At 34.0% G+C, this 21,256-nt stretch overlaps 1 protein-coding gene across 1 annotated transcript; it reads right to left on the reverse strand.

The window, feature by feature from the left end:
- Positions 1 to 713: 713 nt before the first annotated feature.
- On the reverse strand, positions 714 to 9,347 carry LOC127727028 (prostaglandin E2 receptor EP4 subtype-like). The gene is made up of 2 exons (XM_052234417.1): positions 8,264 to 9,347; positions 714 to 1,284 (listed from the first exon to the last, which is right to left on the reverse strand). The coding sequence occupies exons 1-2, from the start codon at positions 9,050 to 9,052 to the stop codon at positions 817 to 819; spliced, it is 1,257 nt and encodes a 418-aa protein (XP_052090377.1). The 5' UTR covers positions 9,053 to 9,347; the 3' UTR covers positions 714 to 816.
- Between the last annotated feature and the right edge of the window lie 11,909 nt (positions 9,348 to 21,256).

Raw genomic sequence — 21,256 nt, forward strand, 5'->3', positions numbered from 1 at the left:
TTTGACACATTACTAAAAATTAGCAAACATAACGCAGTAATGCCTTACAACAACATTAAGATAAGCACAAAAACATAACTGCATTCTTTGTTTGATTTTATTATCCTTTTTATTCGTAAAACTTCCGGTTTAGCCATAAAACATAGAGACAGTCTCTTTCGTAAGCGTTTGTCCTTAAAGCTTAAGACCTTCGAGCTTATAATAACTATAATACTGCTTTTATGGTGAATTGGTCCGGTGGCAAATATAACATGCATATAAGGACGAGAACATCTTGATGTAATATGAATATGAACCCTGTTTTGTACTAGGCCGACCATGACGCTGAGCCGGATCATTAATAGTTGTGTTCACAAAGTAACACCCTGCACAACAGAGCCAACCAGTATTTGCTCTTACTCCTAAATAAACCATGCTTAAGGAGAAGCAGCAAAACATTTGTTACGTCTTTGGTTTTACCTGAATCGAATTCACGACTTTCCACACATGAGGCTAAAACGTTACCACGAGACCATTATAACTAAAGAAAACATTTATATTCGTCGACATGTGTTTTACCTGAATCGAATTCACGACCTTCCACACATGAGGCTAGAACGTTACCACGAGACCATCATATCTAAAGAAAACATTTATATTCATCGACAAGTGTTTGACCATAATATGTTATTCCATTTATTCCGCAGGAATGACTATTTAGTAAGACCAAATCATATTTGTTGTTCCGTATAATAAAATGAATTTATCGTTAAGTATATATGTTTGTAGACTATAGTTGTTAAATGCTGTTTATATCGACTCCGACAATAATATTGGCTAATTAATTATAACCTGATCATCACTGACAGATACAACTTCAGGAAGTCTTGATTCAACGTTATTGGTTGGTATAAAAGCTTCATCAACGTCAATTTGATTGTCAGTACTATTAGCCTGACTATTCTGATCTTGATGATTACTAATAATGTCAACGGTCAGCTGCTTTATATCCTCTTGCGAAGGCTTTGTCACATCTGCGTTTTGTTTTTCTTTATCAAAATTTCCCATTTTTTCTGGATCCGACACATTGCTCTTAAAACTGCTGGTAAAACTCGCCAATCTTACAAGAAATGAACCCTTTCTCCTTTTTCTGATAAATTTTGTTATTTTGACTAAGACTTCGCGCCTAAACAGTATATATACCCACGGATCTAGAATCTGGTTCAGAGTGGCTAATCTCAGTGTTATAAGATCTGTTCTTCTGTCGATTTTAATAACGCCTGTCGAGTTGATTATTATTCGAATCTGAAAAGAGAAACAGGCTGAAATTATATAATTAGCATATTTTATTAAGTTAAATAGACTTATAGCCGACTATATGGTATGGGTTTTTTCTCATTGTCGAAGGCCGTACGGTTACATATAATTGCTTACTTCCACTTCATTTGAACTTTGGTGGATAGTTGTCTCATTGGCAATCATACCACATCTCCTTATTTGTATATTTACAGAATTTGATTGATTTTCCTCATTTCTAGAAGGAATATTACGGATTAAGAATATTTGATATATCTTATTTAGGATATCGAATTGCTTAATTTGAAAATAACACAATTTTAATTATTATCAAGTAGTATGCCATGTTTGTTTTGATTGTAATACCTGAAAAATATAGAAAATACAGGAACGTGCCTGAAGATTTATTTATGAGGATTATTGTAGCACATATCAACAACTGTTAATTACATAAAAATTACCAAGTTTAAAAATCAAAAGAATTAGAATAATAGCAATAGAGGTATATAAAATTGTTAATAAACAATGTCCACTGTATTTACATGATCTTATTGAAATTTAAAGCTGTGGTTATTCTTTCAGAAATGACGATATAGCTGATGTTCCCGGGGTAAGGACACTACCAATGGGCTGCACTCATTCAGATGTGCAGGAGCCAAACTCTGGAACGAACAGCCGAATAAGATGATGGAAGAAATGCCTTTTGATCAGTTTAAAAGTTTGGTTGGTAATTGGGGGAGCAGTTCGTGTCAGTGTTCCCCCTTCAGATCTCAGTGAGCTGTAGAACATCTATTAATCTTATATACTCTGGCTTTTATATTTTTGTTGCATACTTTTTTATTTTTGTTCTACATGCTTGAAATTCTTCAAGTGCTTAATAGCTACTGCATGAGTACAGTTTGTCTGCATTTTCAGTTTGCTTTTAAATGCTTTGATTTGCTTATTAATTGCTATGATTTGCTGTGCTTTCTGTTTTAAATGTTTTATATCTTGTGTTTATCAAATATATGTATGTCAGTTAAAAGCTCCACAGAGCTTATGTTGTATTGTTATATGTATACCCGACTTTAAATAAATCTGTTTATGCTACGTAATGTATCCGCCTCTGAATAACATTCGACTTTCGTTATTAATAAGCTGAGAGGGAAAATATCAAGTGAAACAATTGACAATTCTTACAATCAAAATTTAATGGTAAGAACAAATAAAGTTTATAAAATTTTGTCTCCAAACGTAATCTTATATTAATACTTCAGGTGAATTCTGATGTACCATGAGTTTAAGCATCTTTTAATAGATTTGAAATTTACGTTAGCCATTGTTTGTAGCTAGAGATAAATCTACACTTGGAATCAAGCACAATAATTATTTTCAGCTGCGTGTCTTTTTCAAAATTTGCGTAGTTTGAATAGTATCTAGTTATAGCTATTCCATAAAAAGGGAAACATAAAAAGGACAGAAATAAAAAAAAAAATACCATAAATTGTGTCATCCGAAATTCAATTGTATCTTGTATAAAGTTACGTGTATGTGTAGGAAGTAAATAGAATTATGAAAAGCTTTAAAATCGTTATCACAAAGAATATAAAAATTGATAATTCACATGAGTCTGGTGTAATAAGAAAAAGTAATCGTGTAATTGTCTTTCAATTATGCCTTTAATTTAAACAACCCAGGATTCGAACGGATTATGCTTTGGGGAATAATGTGAAGCAATCTCGAAAATTAAAACCTCAAATTTTGATTTGCAATTATTAGAATGGCCATTGTTCTCAAACCAGAAATAGAAAAGACATTTTATCAGTTTATCTAGATAACAATGTACACTGTAGGACTATATAAGTCACGGAATCTTGCGTGTTCATGACAATTATTCTATTTTATGTTTATCTATCTAAAAAACCAGGAAATTATAAACCAGGAAAAACTTATAAGCATAAAATGTACATCGATACTGATAAATGATAATTATAGAAAAATAAGATAAAATAGATAATATCGGATGGACAAATATTTCGGCACAAATAGCCTTCGTAATTTTCAATCTTGGTTTTTTTTATTTCATAATGCAATTACGTAATCTAAAATTCTAAGTTCTCATATATACAGGTAATTTGTAATTTATCCGTAATCTTGAAAGATATACAATAAACAAAACTCAATACCTTACACGTGGGTGCGTACGTATACATCCCAAACTGTCAAACTGCAATAGCATATGCAAACCTATACTATTAATACAGCCAAAATATACCCCTGATGAATGCAATAAAAAAAAAGGATTTTTTTATGATGATGTCATTTGGATGAAGGACATTAATATAAAAAAGGAGATGTTGTATGATCGCCAATGAGACAACTGTCCTCCAGAGTCCAAATGACGTGGATGTAAGCAACTATTGGTTGCCGTACGGGTTTCAACAATGAACAAAACCAATACCGTACAGTCAGCTATAATATGCCACGACATGACAAAATGAGAAACTATTCAAACAAGAAAAACCAACAGCCTGATTTGTGACAAAAAAATTAACGATATACAAATATGACAGGCTGCAACTATCGATGACCACTGAATTACAGACTCTTTACTTGAGTAAGGTACATAAAGAATGTGGCGGGGTTAGACATGTTTTTTAGCGCTATAACCTAGGTCAGTGGTTTAACAGAACAACATAAGACAAGACTGTAAAAACCAGTTGGAACACAAAATATTCATTCACTGGACTCCCGCTGGGTTTCATTCTAGTAAATGTTCTGTTTAATTACTAAAACTTTCATGCGGGTGATGTCGTCGAGGTTGTGGTCCGACTGTGAAGTGTCTCGCTTGGAGATGTGACTTCTTCGTAATATCGTCTTATGTCGAGGTTGTGGTCCGACTGTGAAGTGTCTCGCTTGGAGATGTGGTTTCTACGTGATATCGTTCTTATGTCGAGGTTGTGGTCCGACTGTGAAGTGTCTCGCTTGGAGATGTGGCTTCTACGTGATATCGTTCTTATGTCGAGGTTGTGGTCCGACTGTGAAGTGTCTCGCTTGGAGATGTGGCTTCTACGTGATATCGTTCTTTGTCGAGGTTGTGGTCCGACTGTGAAGTGTCTCGCTTGGAGATGTGGCTTCTTCGTCATATCGTTCTTATGTCGAGGTTGTGGTCCGACTGTGAAGTGTCTCGCTTGGAGATGTGGCTTCTACGTGATATCGTTCTTATGTCGAGGTTGTGGTCCGACTGTGAAGTGTCTCGCTTGGAGATGTGGCCTCTTCGTCATATCGTTCTTATGTCGAGGTTGTGGTCCGACTGTGAAGTGTCTCGCTTGGAGATGTGGCTTCTTCGCCATATCGTTCTTATGTCGAGTTTGTGGTCCGACTGTGAAGTGTCTCGCTTGGAGATGTGGCTTCTTCGTCATATCGTTCTTATGTCGAGGTTGTGGTCCGACTGTGAAGTGTCTCGCTTGGAGATGTGGTTTCTTCGTCATATAGTTCTTATGTCGAGGTTGTGGTCCGACTGTGAAGTGTCTCGCTTGGAGATGTGGCTTCTTCGTCATATCGTTCTTATGTCCAATGAGGCGTGTGTGGAAAGGCCACAGGTGAAACTTTCAAACTTTGGTGAGTCATATTGTAAAATACTTTTCTTTCACTAATGGATGGTAGTTCTTTTGAGTGGTCTTACTAATGAATGTTGATGAAGGTTATGCAGAGTTTGTCACCACATGAGCGGCATTCTCCAAAAGCAATACTGGATTAAAACACTTCAGCCGGCACCAGCAGATTGCTAAGATTATTTGTTGTCCAAAACCTATCTTAGTGGGCTCGGGAAAGGTCTTAGGTAGTTCGAGATTTTTTTTTCTACTGGTTTCCAATGCTCCCGAACAACACCATGCTATTTTCACAAATAATTGGTAAGTTAGAACAAACGGAGTCCTTTTATCGAATTATTTTGATCTTATTATCCTTTGTCATTCGGTTCACAGTTAGGGTTAGTGTTGACGTTCATATCTGATTTTGTTTTTTTGAAGGGATGAAAATGAAAAAGATGGATAGAAATTACTAATTATACATTATTATATTTTGAATTATTATCATGTAACAAAATTTACTGTTGAATACTTGAACATGTACATTCGTTTTGTTAAATCTTTGTTTCTTGCCGTGGATACCCTTTGGAATAAAATTCGTCCGATCGAGAATCTAAAAACTATAGAAGATTTGAAATAACTATAAACAGCAAAAAATTTCAGACTAGATCTACAAATAGGTCAACAAAGATGAAAGTGTAAGCCAACTTAAAGATAGTGACATTAAATGACGATTTTTAGCTATTTTTGCAAAAACTATAATAGAAAGAGAGAAACTGAAAGCAGAAATATATGATCAGCAATATAAAATCAACAAACAAAAGAGATCTTAGTCATGAATTACATCCTAGTCTAAAATGTTGGAGAGGGACCATTGATGAAAATGCACATAGATCAAGCGACACAGGCTCTTAAGAGCCTCTAGTTGTGCTTAGTACAGATTAGATGAGCTAATATAATATATGGTATGCATTTTCTTTGATCATTGTTGAAGGTAGTTACCCGAAGTTTTTGGATCCCTGTCCTTTGACTTTGTACTGAATATTTGTCTTATAGCATTTATGAATTAAAGGAGATGTTCGGTATACGTCAATGAAAAAGCTACCTAATAACATAAGTAACCAAAAGACACATCGGAGTCAACATTAATGCCCGCTACTTGGGGTTAAAACTGCAATCATTTGCTAGACACTAGGGTCAGTGAAGCCACCAATTCAGATAAATACACATTTTGGTATGTAGATATAGACAAGCACTGACGAGGTTACTAAAGCATTTCCATGTGATGAATGACCATTCTGAATAGTGAAACATTGTAAGACATCTAAAGCTCAACACACAGCCTTCAGTAATTATCAGATGCCTATACAACATATCAAGCTATAAAACGGCCGAGTCCAAATATTTTTTCGTTTGTTAATTACTATAGTCATATCTTATATGCTTCCCATGAGTAAAGATCTGGAAACATCTACATAAATAAATATTCGATAATAATTAAATGAAAAGTTCGTTCCCATCAAAAATACTCCTGTGTGTAATTATCTAAACTAACTCGATATTACTATTAAAAGCATGTTCATATTTTAGCATACATGCAAATGTATATATTGTTGTGACGGATGGCACATTAACAATATTAAACCAAAAAACACATTTGCTCCTGAAATAATTCTCAAGAATTTCTGTTTTCAAACCTTAGTTGCATAATTTCATAAACCTAGTTGAACTGAAAACTGCCATTAGAAATAAGAAGTGGGTAGCTTGCATTGGATTAACATACATTACATGACATTACAAGAATGTTTATAATGTGGAATATTTAAATAATTATTCGCTATTAGCAGCCGTTTTTTTTTCAATTTTGTAAAACATAAATACGAAGACATCGCTGATAAACTAGTGTCTTGCAAGATAATAAGTCTATCTCATTTGTGGTACTTATGCATGCAACCTTTAATATGACCCTTAGTTGGAAAAGGGTTTCACTTGTGCTCAGTATGTTCAGTTATCAAAATTAAAAAATGTCCAAATAGATAAAAGAAAAAGGAAACCATCAGGAAGAACCATTTCGTTGACTGATTTGGTCCACAAAAATAATTCGTATACAGGTGAAAAGATGATTAATACATTTTTTAATCTATGACACGAAATCAAACAGACCTCCAAAATCGTCATTAAACTATTGCACGTGTTTTTTGTCTATTTATATTAATATCTATATGTATATCGGGTTACATGACCAGCCGCAGTCTTTGGAGGTCATCTCGATGGTTGATAAGATATGGCGTCTAGTACTTAACTATGCACGAATGCTGATACTTTATGATGATTTCGTGAACTGTTTACCGTTTCCTTTTTTCTAATTTTGGTAAATATTTTTGTATCTATTAAATCAAATTAAGCAGTCATGTTGAGTCAATTTGATGGTAATGAATTTGGAAGCCAATGTCGCCCATTTAGTCATTGACTTTATTAATGAGATTTAATCATTAACGTTAAATAAATGGAAGGTATTGTCTTCTTAACATCAGATAACTTTTTTTATAATTTTTAAATGATATGAGCGTCTTTCTATTACTTACATCATATCTTTTTATTTCGTAAGCGGCGTTCCCGCCATTATTTTACATAAAATTGCATGCTTTCGCAATTTAATCATTGTGTGATTTGAACTGAAGAAACACAAACCCCATCCTTGACTATACTTTTCGGGTGTTTGTTGTATATTTTCTGATATTGACAAAAGAAGTGTCATAGATATAAGAAGATGTGGTATGAGTGCCGATGAGACAACTCTCCATCCAAGTCAAAATTTATAAAAGTAAACCATTATAGGTCATAGAATGGATTAATTTGACATGTATGTATTTGTTTTTGCTGAATGGCTAAATATATCACAGTTGGCGTCCGGTAGCCAGTTGCCGTTGCTGGTTATCCTTTAATGTTTTTATCTTGGATTAATGAGACATTTTCATCGATTGCAAATACGATTCCCCGTGATAAAATTTGCCAAACATAAAACTTACTATTTGACATATGTTTTTATCACGGTTATTGAATGGTTTGTCTCACAGTTTTTCTATGATAAAGATTATCCGGAATCTTGGAAATATTATGAGTGATTTAAGCGACTTTGTGTAATCCTTTCATACATGTGTAACACTACCATTGTATTTCATTTGTTTTTCTTTCCAGTATTTAATAATAGGTTTACCGCTAACATTATTTAACATGCGTTCGTTTTAAAATTTCTAATAATTCAAAATACTGTTAGTTTCTTAACAGGCGACTGTGTTGAAATTGACAAAACAAACGGGTTTTTTTTTTTGTGTCATGAATAAAAGATGTGTGGTATACGTCAGTTAGACAGTAACCAAACAATAGAAATAACCAAACGACATGAATGTAAATCTTACCATAAATGGTGTCCAGCAAATAGCAAACGTAGCAAATATAGCCACTAAAAACACAGTTATATAAATATCTGTCCTTGCACGCGCAGATTTACTACTAATACTCCCACGTCGGGCGTGGCTTCTCTTCCCACGAGTCAAAGCTACTATTACAAGTATGTTCAGGATTGCCGTCATTGAAATAACACCTAAACCAATTGAAGCGTAAAAGTATGAAAATATCTGATCTTCAACAGTGTTTCCAAAAAAGTTGAAAAAGCACCATGTTCCTGGGAACTGTTTTATATTATGTCCAAGTCCCATAAGCGGCAAGCAGGCCACAAACGCTGACCCGATCCATATTCCAACGATGATTATATTAACGATGGTATCTTTATTCCACTGACTATATTTAAATGGAAATGTAATAGCCAGGTATCTATCTAGTGCCATGGCTCCCACAAATACTACCGTGGCAACTCCTGCAAAGGTTAGCATGAATGATAAATAATGACAAAGTGGTTGTCCGCCAACCCATACAAGATCATTGTCATAAACGGCAAACGCAACTGGTGATGTAGTCAAAATACCGAAAAGATCTGTCAATGCTAAAGCTGTTACGAACCTGTAAAACACGTTCCATTTATGACTTTTTGATGCTTTGAAAAGGAAAAATATTGCTATGATGTTTCCTGTGACACCAAGAGTAAAAGTTACTGCTGACGGGACCGGTGAAGGTTTGGCTAAAAATGACTTCACTGTTAAGTTGGTCTCTTTCACATCTGGAATACCGGTGAAAGAGAAATTTTCCATTTGAATATATTGTCATAAACTGATTTTTAAAACTCCTATCACATCCTAGTTAAGTTTGTATCCGTCAAATGTAAAATTACACTTCCCTCTTCATCTTTTTTTACCGGACAGGAAAAGAAACACAGCAATAAAACTATGACATCTATTCACGATTTCCTGGTTACAAATTGAGTTTACGCGTCTTTTTTTTTCAAAATATACCGTTCACAAGTTTTTCCATTAAGACTTTATCTCACCAGAAATCTGTAAATTATTAAAGTGATCGAATTTTCAGATAAAACCATAAGAAAAATAAGTTTTTACATCAACTGCAATTTTCTTTATACAGTACATTATAGTTTTAAAAGTGTTGTCTCTTTTTACTATCTCTACTAACTTTATAATAATTATGTTACATTTGCAATCCTAAGAGAGACATAATGACACAAAATTCTCGTATTTCTATGTCAGACTGTTGATGTTCGACTATTGGAACAATAACCAATATTCTAAGCCTATCCACATCACGGTGCTAAGCTATAACCGATAACTGGTTATTGATTTTGCAATTAATCTAGAGTTATGTATGATTATCAACGAATAATCCAGGTTTGAATAAATACGAACGGATCATTTTCTTTGCTTATGTAGTTCAATACAGCAATTAGTGTTGAAATGATCATGATAAACACATTTGTGTATTTTTAACGAGAAAACATTCGTTGTGTTAATTATTTCTCTGCGTAATTATAACTAATGACATAGCAGATATTTTTCAACTAACACTTATCATAACATTATAGAAAAATGTATTTGAAGCTCATAGATTTAGTCTTCATTTAAGATGAAAGCAAATTATAGGTTATATTTCAGATATTTGAAAGGGCTATTTCCAGCTAAATATAAAATAGCTGTCTCATATAAATTTAATGGTTTAAGCACTCGATGATACAAGCCAAAACTATTTTAATGAAAATGTTGAAAACAGCCTCTCATAGTCATGCTGTTTGTATTTATTTCATAAGTTTCAACTTGTCTTTTTGTTTCAAAACTTAAAGTATTTGGATATAGAGTAGGCGAACTATTATTTATTGCATGTATTACATATGTCATGATGAAGCTCTAATATAGCTTACAATTTAATAATTTATACATATTGTTGAGGAGAAAGAACAACTCAGAAACCGTGTTTTTTTTTACTTTGAATATCCGGCTTATTTTGTAATAGGAAATATAATTTCCGAGAATACATAGGAATTCGCTAGTTTTATTCAATAAAAACAGTGGTCATGGGAGATGTACTTTATTAGGTTTATTTTTCTGACTGATTTCCAAAGAATGATTGACTTGATTCTGTTATGAGATATGAACAATCTAATTGAAATATTTGATAGTATTTAGTATCAGTTTTCTTCTGGCTTGGACTAAGCTTGGTACAAAGAAAATGAGCTTACAGACTTATTTGGAAAGGATATAGTTACGATACTGTTGTCAAGTCATTAAGGATTGCATATTTTGGTATTAATATTGATTCACTCATAGAGTCTTTGCATCGGAAATAAACACATTTATTCTGAAACCAGTTGTTGGCATGATACGGGTTATGTTCTTCTCATATATTTTATGATGGTATGATACTAAACCCCTAACGGGAGGGATTGTACTTGATTTTCATATGATGAAGACATAATCTTTCAATCAGTTTAATTGAGGTCTGGAGCTGGCATGTCAGTAACTGCTAGTAGTCCTTTGTTCATTTATGTATCATTGTCATTTTGCTTAGTTTCTTTTGTTACCTATTCTGACATCGGACTCAGATTCTTTTAAACTGAGTTTTACTGTGCGTATTGCTATGTGTTTGTTTGTTCAACATTGGCTAGAGGTATAGGGGGTGGGTTGAGATCTCACAAAACATGTTTAACCCCGCCGCATTTTTGCGCCTGTCCCACGTCAAGAGCCTCTGACCTTTGTTAGTCTTGTATGTTTTTTAAATTTAGTTCATTTATATGTTTTGGAGTTTAGTGTGACGTCCATTTTCACTGAACTAGTACACAATTTTATTTAGGGGCCAGCTGAGGACCACCTCCGGGTGCGGGATTTTCTCGCTGCGTTGAAGACCCATTGGTGGCCTTCGGCTGTTGTCTGCTCATTGGTCGGGTTGTTGTCTCTTTGACATATTTCCCATTTCCATTCTCAATTTTATACTCCATATTTTCCTCTGTATACTCAACTAGAATGCAATTAACCTATATAAATGGCACAAATGTTCACAAAACAAAACTGTCAAAGGGTGACCGTCATTAAGAGCAATATTCTACAAACATTTATATGTTGTTTCTATTCCTGCACTTCCGAACAGCTAATACAGACTCCAATATTGATGCATTACAAAAACGCCATGAAATGAATAAGAAATAAATCTTTTCGTGAATTACTTTTTGACCTACTGACAAATGCACCGGCGTAGAACATTTTTTTCTTATTAACAGAAAACTAAAGTATATAAACAGCTTTCTGCACAGTAGGCATAATTCTTAAAAAGGACCAGATATTTTTATGTATAATAATATAATTATAACACCCCACCAGAGACAAAATGACGTAGATGTTCACAATCATAGGTTACCGTACGGCCTTCAACACTAAGTTTGTTTTTCGGTCATTTAAAAAGCAATCGAAAAAGCGTGGTGCTGAAACCTAAGAACTCTGTCAAATAAATGTAAAGATGAAAAACAAATTATATGACATATAAAATAAGCCGGATATATACAGACATTTTCTAAGAGTTTGACTTTCAAGAATTAATAATTTTACTGAATTTTTTTCAATTCTTACACGCACTTAACTCGACAATTTTTAATGTATTTCAAGTTTGGATGTAAGGGACTGTTAACCATAATTTTCAATAGCTAACACATGAATATCCTGATTAAATTCTGAGGACAAAGTTTTGTGTTATATCTGGCCTTTCGGTCATAAGACTTGACTTATTACTCGAAGTACAAAATTTGTGCTCGAAACACCAAATATAGTATTTCGATTGGTTGATTTATGAGTCTGAGTACTGTAATCGTACTTAAAATTTTACGACCACAAGGTCACTACAACTCCCTTTGGCGAAATCCTGAACATCAAACGTTCCCGGTTCAGGCAATACTTTTCTGATAAAACACTTAACATGAGGAAAATAGAGGTTTTCACAAACAGCACATACATGACTATCTACTGCTTTTTCTTGTGTTCGCAAAAGATTCATATTAACATTAGCATGATTAAGTGAACTTATATATCTTTTGGCTTATCAGAGCATTCTAGAGACTAAAACAGATCTTCATACGATTGTAGACCTAATAATATCCTGAGGCACCGCATTGAAGACGAAAGATAATCCTATCTTTGCATCACAACCAAACATGGCATAGTATGGCTATATGTTAATACATATTAATTATTATTTTTCAAAATGGTTTCCACCTTAATTGCTGACTGTGTGATATAGAAATATGGACTCCTCCAATCCGCCGGTAAAACCGATGCTACAGATAAGAATCCGTTTGCCTGTACGGAATGTATCAATTTGCATCCTTTCTGAACATTAAATATGATGCCTCATGTAGGGAGAGTGCCATGCTTATTGAACGTTAAGAACTTTTTGCCTATTTTTGGCCTATTGAAAGGCAGCATTTCTGTCCTTATCCAACATACCTTTATTTTAAAGTGACAACCGAAATTCCCGTCCTTCATTCAGGTCGATCAAAACTGACCTATTGGTTGTACACTAGTAAATGTGCCACGCATGAAAATCGTGCGAAAATCATGTCATATCGTGCGTATTTTTCGATTTACGCATACTTCATATTTCGCACGATAAACCTTCATAAGTACCAACTAAAAAGACTTTACAAATATATGGTGATTTATATGATTGATTTGGTAATGTAGTAATAGTTCAGCTGCCATTATCCTTGCACGTCGTCATTATATAGATATATAAGTCAAAAAGTAAGGATATCTGAAAAAAAAACATCACAGAATGTTTTGTGTTTTTCAATGAAGTCCTACTTAAAAGTGCTGTTTCCAGCTGTAGTTGACTTTATTGGAAATCAAGCTATATCATTAAATGAAAATTTTACGTAGTACTTGTCAAACCATTGTATTTAAGTTCCTTTTGGTGTTGCTTGTTCAAGTGAATTGTCGAAAACATTAAAAACTATTGGCTGTCAGTATTAATTGGATGTCAGGATTTTAAAGAAAATGCAAAATATTTATGGACTCTGAGAATGGTCTCAGTTGTATGCTTTATTGACACTTTAGTGAAATAAGCGACAATAGAATTGCAATAATAAGTATCCTCATCTACCAACCAAATTCAAATTCAAATATTTATTTTTCCAATCAAGTACGTCCCACCGGGAAATTTACGAACAACAATTATAATTAAAATGTCAATTGTTCTTGAACAATTGAGAGGTCTTTCCTTTTCATTATGTAAAATATATGTTTGAATAAGCGTATAATGCATTGAAAAGCTCTAAAACACACACAAAACCCTTAAAATATGGTCAAAACACATAATTCGGAATTTGGGACATGACCTTGACTTTTGACCTTATGACCTTTGTCAAGGTCAATGGTCCACGATGTCATAACAAAAACCCCATAAGTCTAGGACCTTTGGTTCATGAGTTAAAGCTTATTTTGTCTTTTCTAAAACAGTTAACAGGGGTTAAGCCCCTTACGGATAGGTCAAATCTCTTCGGTCAAATGTAAAAAAGTTGCGCCTTTATGTCCCAATTATTTTTCACTATTTACTATTTCTGTAAGTAATATCGTTTTGGAGATATCCAATAAATAAGTTTTAGGGTCAAAGGTCAAGGTCAACCACAAAAAGCTTTAAGACACACTAAAAATCCTTTAAATAAGGTCGAAAACACATAATTCGCTACCTGGGACATGACCTTGAGCTTTGACCTTTTGACCTTTGTCAAGGTCATTAGTCCCCAATGTCATTGCTGAAGACCCCATGGATCTAGGACCTTTGGTTATATAGTAAAAGCTGATTTTGTCTTTTCAGAAACCTAAAACAGGGGTTATGCCCCTTACAGAAAGGTCAAATCTCTTCAGTCAAAGTGTAAAAAAGTTGCGGCTTTATGACCCAAACATTTTTCACTATTTACTATTTCTGTAAGAGTTACCGTTTTTGAGATATCCAATAAAAAGTTGTAAGGTCAAAGGTCAAGGTCAACCTTAAAAAGCTTTAAAAGACACTAAAAATCCCTTAAATAAGGTCAAAAACACATAATTCGCTATCTGGGACATGACCTTGACCTTTGACCTTGTGACCTTTGTCAAGGTCATTGGTCCCAAATGTCATTGTTGAAGACCCCATGGATCTAGGACATTTGGTTATATAGTAAAAGCTGATTTTGTCTTTTCAGAAACCTAAAACAGGGGTTATGCCCCTTACAGAAAGGTCAAATCTTTTCGGTCAAAATGTAACAAAGTTGCGCCTTAATGACCCAAACATTTTCCACTATTCAAAAATTCTGTAAGTATAATGATTTCTGAGATTATCCCATAACAAGGTGTAAGGTCAAAGGTCAGGTCAACATACAAATTTGACCTTGAGGCATTTTCAAAGTCACATGAATTGATGATCATTGGTGAAGATCCTAGGTGGCTACGACTTAAGGTTTCTGAGTTTTGGTGGCCAACCGACACCGGTTAATTTTCAAAGGGGCATAACCCTACCAATGAGTCGTTGAATCTTTTCGATCCAAATGTAACGAAGAACCGGGGTCTGGTCCTGAACAAATTTCACCCTTTGCTTTTTTTCTACCTATTACGGTTACGGTGTTTGAATGATAACAAGGTTTTTAGGTTTCGGAGGGATAACTCCGGACCGACAAAATTTTACGACTCACAGGGTGAGTTCCGGATAGGTATTTGTGACACTGATACAAAGTATGAACCTGAAAGCGACATGGCTTACGGTTACGGAGGGAAATTTTGTCAAAGTTTGGCGGAACAAAAAGAATAATAATAATAATTAAAATGTCAATTGTTCTTGAACAATTGAGAGGTCTTTCCTTTTGTAATGTAAAATACATGTTCCAATAGACGTAGAATGTATTGAAAAGTTCTAAAACACACAAAAAACTGTTAAAATATGATAAAAATCAACAAATTCGCTTTTTATGAGATGACCTTGACTTTTGACCTTGTGACCTTTGTGAAGGTCATCGGTCCACAATGTCATTGTTAAAGACCCCATGGGTCTAGGAAATTTGGTTCTAGAGTTAAAACTAATTTTACCTTTTCAGAAACCGTTAATGGGGGTTATGCCCCTTAAAAATATGTCAAATCACTTCGGTCAAAATATAAAAAAGTTGTGCCTCAGTCACCTAAACATTTTTCACTGTTTACTATTTCTGTAAGATTAACCGTTTTTGAGATATCGACTAAAAAGTTGAAAGGTCAAAGGTCAAGGTCAACCTTAAATAGCTTTAAAAGGCACTAAAAATCCTTTAAATAAGGTCAGAAACACATAATTCGCTATCTGGGACATGACCTTGACCTTTGACCTTGTGACCTTTGTCAAGGTCATTAGTCACCAATGTCATTGCTGAAGACCCCATGGGTCTAGGACCTTTGGTTACATAGTAAAAGCTGATTTTGTCTTTTCAGAAACCTAAAACAGGGGTTATGCCCCTTACAGAAAGGTCAAATCTCTTCGGTCAAAATGTAACGAAGTTGCGCATTCATGACCCAAACATTTTCCACTATTCAAAACTTCTGTAAGTATAATGGTTTCTGAGATCATCCCATAACAAGGTGTAAGGTCAAAGGTCAAGGTCAACATAGAAATTTGACCTTGAGGTATTTTTTAAAGTTACATGAATTGATGATGATTGGTGAAGATCCTAGGTGTCTATGACTTACGGTTTTTTAGTTTTGGTGGCCAACCGACACCGGTTAATTTTCATAGGGGCATAACCCTACCAATGAGTCGTTGAATCTTTTCGATCCAATGTAATTAAGAACCGGGGTCTGATCCTGAACAAATTTCACCCTTCGGTTTTTTTCTACCTATTACAGTTACGGTGTTTGAATGATAACAAGCTTTTTTGGTTTCGGAGGGATTACTCCGAACCGACAAAATTTTTTGACTCACAGGGTGAGTTCCGGATAGGTATTTATGACACCGATACAAAGTGTGAACCTGAAAGCGACATGGCTTACGGTTACGGAGGGAAATTTTGTCAAAGTTTGGCGGAACAAAAAGAATAATAATAATAATAATCAGAAGAAATACAGTAAGGTCTTTCCCTTTTGGAAAAGGAAAGACCTTAATAATAATAATAATTAAAATGTCAATTGTTCTTGAACAATTGAGAGGTCTTTCCTTTTCATTATGTAAAATATATGTTTCAATAAGCGTATAATGCATTAAAAAGCTCTAAAACTCACACAAAACTCTTAAAATATGGTCAAAAACACATAATCCGGAATTTGGGACATGACCTTGACTTTTGACCTTATGACCTTTGTAAAGGTCATTGGTCCACAGTGTCATAACAAAAGACCCCATGGGTCTAGGACCTTAAGTTCATGAGTTAAAGCTTATTTTGTCTTTCCTAAAACAGTTAACAGGGGTTATTCCCCTTACGGATAGGTCAAATCTCTTCGGTCTAAATGTAAAAAAGTTGCGCCTTTATGTCCCAATTATTTTTCACTATTTACTATTTCTGCAAGTATTCTCATTTTTGAGATATCCAATAAATAAGTTTTAAGGTCAAAGGTCAAGGTCAACCTCAAAAAGCTTTAAAACACACTAAAAATCCTTTAAATAAGGTCAAAAACACATAATTCGACATCTGGGATATGACCTTGACCTTTGACCTTGTGACCTTTGTCAAGGTCATTGGTCCCAAATGTCATTGTTGAAGACCCCATGGATTTTGTCTTTTTAGAATCATAAATTAGGGGTTATGCCCCTTATAGAAAGGTCAAATCTTTTCGGTCAAAATGTAACGAAGTTGCGCCTTAATGACCCAAACATTTCCCACTATTCAAAACTTCTGTAAGTATAATGGTTTCTGAGATTATCCCATAACAAGGTGTTAGGTCAAAGGTCAAGGTCAACATACAAATTTGACCTTGAGATATTTTTCAGAGTCACATCAGTGGATGATGATTGTTGAAGATCCTAGGTGTCTACGACTTACGGTTTCTGAGTTTTGGGGGCCAACCGACACCGGTTAATTTTAATAGGGGCATAACCCTACCAATGAGTCGTTGAATCTTTTCGATCCAAATGTAATGAAGAACCGGGGTCTGGTCCTGAACAAATTTCACCATTTGTTTTTTTTTCTACCTATTATGGTTACGGTGTTGGAACGATAACAATGTTTTTTGGTTTCGGAGGGATTACTCCGAACCGACAAAATTTTTCGACTCAAAAGGTGAGTTCCGGATAGGTATTCATGACACCGATACAAAGTGTGAACATGAAAGCGACACGTCTTACGGTTAAGGCTGCTAACTTCGTCAAAGTTTGGCGGAAAAAGAATAATAATAATAATTAAAAACCAATTGTTCAAAGAACAATTGAAGGTCTTTCCACATCAATTTTCTAAATAATTGATGAGAAGATAATTCTGGTTTACTCAAAGCTACTATTGGCGTCCAGTCATAGGTTTCTTCATACTGATTCAATAAACATGGTTTCTATAGACTTTTGCCTGAAATAAGGGAGATAATTGTCAACATCCGATTTAGAAAATGTCACTTCCGGTCTCATATGATAGCTTTATTTACACCGATTCCAAAAATATATGGTTTATATATACTTTTGTCTGTAAAATGGAGATAATTGGCTACTTCCGGTTTAGAAAATGTCACTTTCGGTCTCATATGATAGCTTTATTTACACTGATTCCAAAAATATATGGTTTATATATACTTTTGCCTGTACAAAGGGAGATAATTGGCTACTTCCGGTTTAGAAAATGTCACTTTCGGTCTCATATGATAGCTTTATTTACACTGATTCCAAAAATATATGGTTTATATATACTTTTGCCTGTAAAAAGGGAGATAATTGTCTACTTCCGGTTTAGAAAATGTCACTTTCGGTCTCATATGATAGCTTTATTTACACTGATTCCAAAAATATATGGTTTATATATACTTTTGCCTGTAAAAAGGGAGATAATATGCTACTTCCGGTTTATAAAATATCACTTCCGGTCTCAAATGATAGATTAATGTATGACCATTCAAAAAATATATGGTTTCTATGTACTTCTACATGAAATAAGTGCAAAAATGACTACTTCCGGTTCACTCAAGGTCACTTCCGGTTGACATTTTCAAGGTCATATGTCACCTAACATTTTGCAAAAGATCATATGGCTTTATCATGTACCAATATGAAGTAATAAACAATTTTCCTTAAAATAAAACATTTCAGGGACAGTAACTCCAATAAGATGTAGCTGGATTGTCTCAGACTAAATGTATCATATCTTCATCACAATATAACAAACATTTTGCACTTGTTCTTTAATATATAACACTAAAAATATCGGAGAAAATGGAAAAACAAGCAAAAGACAAAATTCAGAACATGACCTTGACCTTTGACCTTGACCTCGTTTTCGAAGTTAGGATCCAAGGACCTTAAATAAAAAGACTATAGGTTTATACGGCTTACAGTTTATGAGTAACAAAAACATAACGACAAATTTATTTGATAAAGGTAGATAACTCCTATAAAATTTCATCGAATCGCTTCGATCAAAATTAGCCAAAATTTCCTGAGGATGTAACGAACAATTTGTAAAAAGAATTTTGTCGATATCTTTTTTTGTTACGAAGGAGATGCACACAGATGATAAACAGTGAATAGGGAGATAACTCTTACAAAGAAAATGGTTCGGCTTAGCAGGGTAAAATTTAAAAGCCCATAAAATATACGATACAATATGAGAAATATCTAAGCGACATATTGCGAAACAAACATTTATCGCAAGAACAAAATTTGGCGGGAAAAAAAAAAAAAAATAATAATAATAATAATCAGAACAAATACAATAGGTCTTTCCACAGAAAAGTGGAAAGCCTTAATAATAATAATAATAATAATAATAATAATAATAAACAGAAGAAATACAGTAAGGTCTTTCCCTTTTGAAAAAGGAAAGACCTTAATAATAATAATAATAATCAGAAGAAATACAGTAAGGTCTTTCCCTTTTGGAAAAGGAAAGACCTTAACTAGAAACATACACAGACAATACAGTATACAATACAGAATACGTATAATTAGATTGGTATGTCCTGCGATGGTGCGCGGGTTAACATCAGCATTATTATCAATGAATATTCATACGGTTGTTAATAACTTCGAATAAAAATGTTAGAGTCGGTTGCTCAACTGCAAAAGATACATAGAACAGTGCATTATAACCTGTATTATTGTTCTTCTCGTGTCTAAAATATATAGTTATGCATCTGCAGGATCTCGAACACCAATGGGCGATACTTCTGGATATACTGGGGAAATGTGCTGCAAAAACTCTCCTCGCGTCAGAAGCAAATGAACAAACAACCAGAATATTATAAAAACGAAATAATAAAGTACGGAGAATAATATTCAATTTGTATGCACATACGTGTATCTTTTAATCTTTCACAAGAATTGTTGGCAACTGGAATAATAGGCATTTTTTGGGTAGATGTTGAAGTCCAAAAAAATAGACAATAGTTTTATCTTTTTCTGATGTAAGTAATTTTGAAATATACAGAATTTAATTATGCTCCACCTAGACTAAACTTCATGAAAATCTATATCAGTATCTTATTAAGGTCTTAAGAAGAACTGGTTCTCATACTTTTTTAAACCATGTTAAATGTTAGACACGAACGGGTCTACACTGAATGGTGTTAAAAACAAGAATTCTAACATTTTTCAAGACAAATAAATACACTGAAAACTGGCTTTACTCCTCGTCTGTGTTCCAGATTAGGGATATCCTATCTCACTGTGTCCCAGGTTAGGGATACCATATCTCGCTGTGTTCCAGGTTATGGATACCCTATCTCACTGTGTTCCAGGTTAGGGATACCCCATCTCACTGTGTTCCAGGTTTAGGATACCCTATCTCACTGTGTTTCAGATTAGGGATATCCTATCTCACTGTGTCCCAGGTTAGGGATACCATATATCACTGTGTTCCAGGTTAGGGATACCCTATCTCACTGTGTTCCAGGTTAGGGATACCATATCTCACTGTATTTCCAGGTTAGGGATACCCTATCTCACTCTATTTCCAGGTTAGGGATACCCTATACCTCAACATGCAAGATTCTATAGTTACATTTCTAATAATTTTTAACCATGTTCCATTAGTACCTTTGGGTTATTTACATCGATTAATGTTATAATCCAGGGATATTACATGCATATCAGGATTATAACATATTAATTTGATATACTTATACACGGGCTAGTTGAGATTTTTAACGTGCTATGTGCTTGTTTAAAATCAGGTACAGGTTAAAGAAAAATGAGAATTGGTTTTATATGAAGTAAATTAACACAAGACATAGGCAAAATCTGTTTTTACTGTCCAATAACCTGGATAATACACAGCTACGGAGACTGCACAGTTCAAATGCGCTCTTACCTTTAGGGGCTGATACGGGATTTTTTAAAGGGGGGAGTTATTCCATAAAATAAAATTTTTGACGATTTTATGCTAAAAAAGTTATATATTTTCACCAATCAGCAACTTTGTACAAACTTAGTCGTTTCAAACTATGAAAAAGAAAGTGTTTCTCATTCCTTAAACTGGAAACATTTTATGACAAAACTTTATGTACAATGTAAAATATTAAATCAGTGTTTCAAAGTCGAACTAGATAATTATATTTTTTTTATAATTTCTGCCAAAAATAAATGTATTTTAGAATATCCAAATAATTGAAATCTGATTTGGATTAGTTTTGTGCGCAATAAAATTATGACGACTTTGTAAATATTTATTCCTTATTAGTGACTATTTTTTAAGTATGTGCCAAAACTCATAAAATACAAGTTGTAGATCAATCAGAGTTTAGATGCGGCATGTCTTCAAAATTATTCACTGCTTACAGTCGGAAAATTATGAGGGGAGGTTAAATAGTGAAGATTAAAACTTTTTTACCTGTTTAACTTTC

This window comes from Mytilus californianus, unplaced genomic scaffold (assembly GCF_021869535.1).
Source record: "Mytilus californianus isolate M0D057914Y unplaced genomic scaffold, xbMytCali1.0.p SCAF_19, whole genome shotgun sequence".
Lineage (NCBI taxonomy): Eukaryota > Metazoa > Mollusca > Bivalvia > Mytilida > Mytilidae > Mytilus > Mytilus californianus.

What these genes read in the sequence shown, in the direction of transcription:
- LOC127727028 (XM_052234417.1), bottom strand. Translation starts at nt 9,052, where the DNA reads ATGGAAAATTTCTCTTTCACCGGTATTCCAGATGTGAAAGAGACCAAC. An exon ending in TTTGCTGGACACCATTTATG is followed by an intron (nt 1,285 to 8,263) that starts GTAAGATTTACA and finishes TTCTCTTTTCAG; the next exon opens with ATTCGAATAATAATCAACTC.